The 2,221-nt window shown below is 38.9% G+C and overlaps 1 protein-coding gene across 1 annotated transcript; it reads left to right on the plus strand.

Moving 5' to 3' along the window:
* Nucleotides 1-570: 570 nt before the first annotated feature.
* On the plus strand, nt 571-1,935 carry LOC111899325 (F-box protein AUF1). Its single transcript, XM_023895176.3, has one exon. The coding sequence runs from the start codon at nt 641-643 to the stop codon at nt 1,772-1,774; it is 1,134 nt and encodes a 377-aa protein (XP_023750944.1). The 5' UTR covers nt 571-640; the 3' UTR covers nt 1,775-1,935.
* The last annotated feature ends 286 nt before the right edge of the window (nt 1,936-2,221 follow it).

Below are 2,221 nucleotides of genomic sequence, written 5' to 3' on the forward strand. Positions count from 1 at the left end.
ATGGTATCAACATATTTTTATTAGAAAAGTAGAAAACTTAGAACATATTGATTTATATATGGTGGATGGTTGTGTAGTGTCACATATTTGTTTATTGGATGTATAATATTAAGTAGATTATTTGTTCTATGCATGTGTTACATTGTATTTGTTTCACTCTTTATTCAATTTAACACATCTGATTTGATTTGGGCATTCAGTTTAACATATCTATCTTGCTTTAGGTTGTATTTCATATGCATAAGTTAGTTGTAAAGCTAACTTGTTTGTTGATATTATTAATAAATAGGTTATTTGACTGCATTTAACACGATAAGTGATAATCTAATTTATAATATTGTATTTTAGATAGTTTAATGATAAGTTACTTTATAAACTAAACTAAAAAAATACTTGAACATTTACACGTTATATTTGATTATAAAATTCTTCTGCTTTGTTTTGAAATGTTAGGGTTAATATTTTTGAAGATTTTATAGAGAAAAAAATTATTTTTATTTATAAAAAATAAGTAGTTACATATTTATTTATTTATTTGAAATTGGTAAGGAATAAGTTCCAATAAGTATCGAAAGCCGGCATTACCCAATTAGAATAAGTCCCTCTCTCCCCCTTCTATAAAAAGTCAACGGTCAAATCTATGGCTTCCTCAATGCTCACTGGTCTTCCACCCCCCATCTCCGGTCATCCGTCTCTCTCTTTCCGGCCAGTATCACTTTCCTTAATGGAATCGCAGCCGGAAAATGCCACCGACGGCCTCGATTGCCTCCCGGACCCAATCATCCTCATAATCTTCAACAATATTTCCGATATTAAAACCCTAATTCGATGCCGTGCTGTGTCACGCCGGTTCAACACACTTGTACCTCAAACGGACTCGCTCCTCCTCCGAGTCGACCGAGTTATCTCCTCAGTTGACTCCGAAGACGACGGCGACGCCTCATCCGTCATAGGCTTCATCAAATCCATTGTCAAGTCAATCCAGGACCTAATTTCTCCTCCTCAAGATCATACACTGCAAAGCAGTAGCAATCAGCATCAATCGCAAAACTCTCCGGCGATGATCCTTCGTGGATTTGAGAGGATTAAAGAGCTTGAGATCGAGCTGCCGACGGGAGATCTGAGGTTAGAGAAACGAGCGGGGATCAAGTGGAAGGCAGAGTTTGGGAAGACGTTGAGGAGCTGCGTGATCTTAGGACATCGTTGTGGCGGCGTAGGGGAATCGGATCTCGGCGGCGGCGGCGGTTTGAAGACGAGAGTCGTTTGGACGATAAGCGCGTTAATTGCGGCTTCTGCGAGGCATTACATGGTGAAAGAAATTGTCAAGGAAAACCTACACTTGTCAAGATTGATAATCAAAGATAGAGACGGTGAAGGAACTGTGATTATCGATGAATCAGGAATCAAAGAGTTTAGAGAAGATAAAGGCGAAAATCAAGATGAAGACGAAGCACAAAACGGTAACCTAAATGCCGGTGGTGTATGGTGGAGGAGTAACCGCACAAGAGTGCCCGCCGTGTGGATGAGAATGAGACACGAGGCAAAATTGGAGCTATCCAACGGTGTAACAATGGAAGGCGCGACACTGGTAGTCGTGAGACCTACAATGAACACAATTGGTGTGGTCAATGGCACCACGGAGGAAGCAGAAGAGGAGCAGAGGTGGGATGAAGGATTGGTGGCTGCCGGTAGTAGGTTTGACGGCGTCTATGGAGAGGCCGTGGAGAAGCTGATTAAACGCCGGAGTTATCTCCTTGAAATGAATTCCTTCTAACTCTTACTCCACCGGTCAGTTTCCTTAGTAAATTTCTAGTTACTGTAACTTCCATAAATGGTATGCATATAGTGTTAATCTTTTCGAGTTCCCTTATCTTGCTAATGTACATCAATAATTCTAGCTGTTAAAACTTAAAACCAATAACTTCTACTCTACAACTCATCATCCCAATTCCCATCTAATCGTTTCTTACAAATTCAAATGTTTCATTCCACATTCTCATTATCATTTCGTTAAAAGCTAGCAATAGCATCAAGAAAGAGACTTTAGCCAAATAGATATAATATGATAATCAATGAATATTAAAATGAATGAATCGAATTTTGGGCACATTGTATGTAGATATGCAACAATCAGCATCAATGTGTATGCAATTGTGGAATTGAGCTTATTGTGGATGGACTTACCCAAAAAGTGATAGATTCTTGATAATGAGATTAGGTT

This window comes from Lactuca sativa, chromosome 6 (genome assembly GCF_002870075.4).
Source record: "Lactuca sativa cultivar Salinas chromosome 6, Lsat_Salinas_v11, whole genome shotgun sequence".
Lineage (NCBI taxonomy): Eukaryota > Viridiplantae > Streptophyta > Magnoliopsida > Asterales > Asteraceae > Lactuca > Lactuca sativa.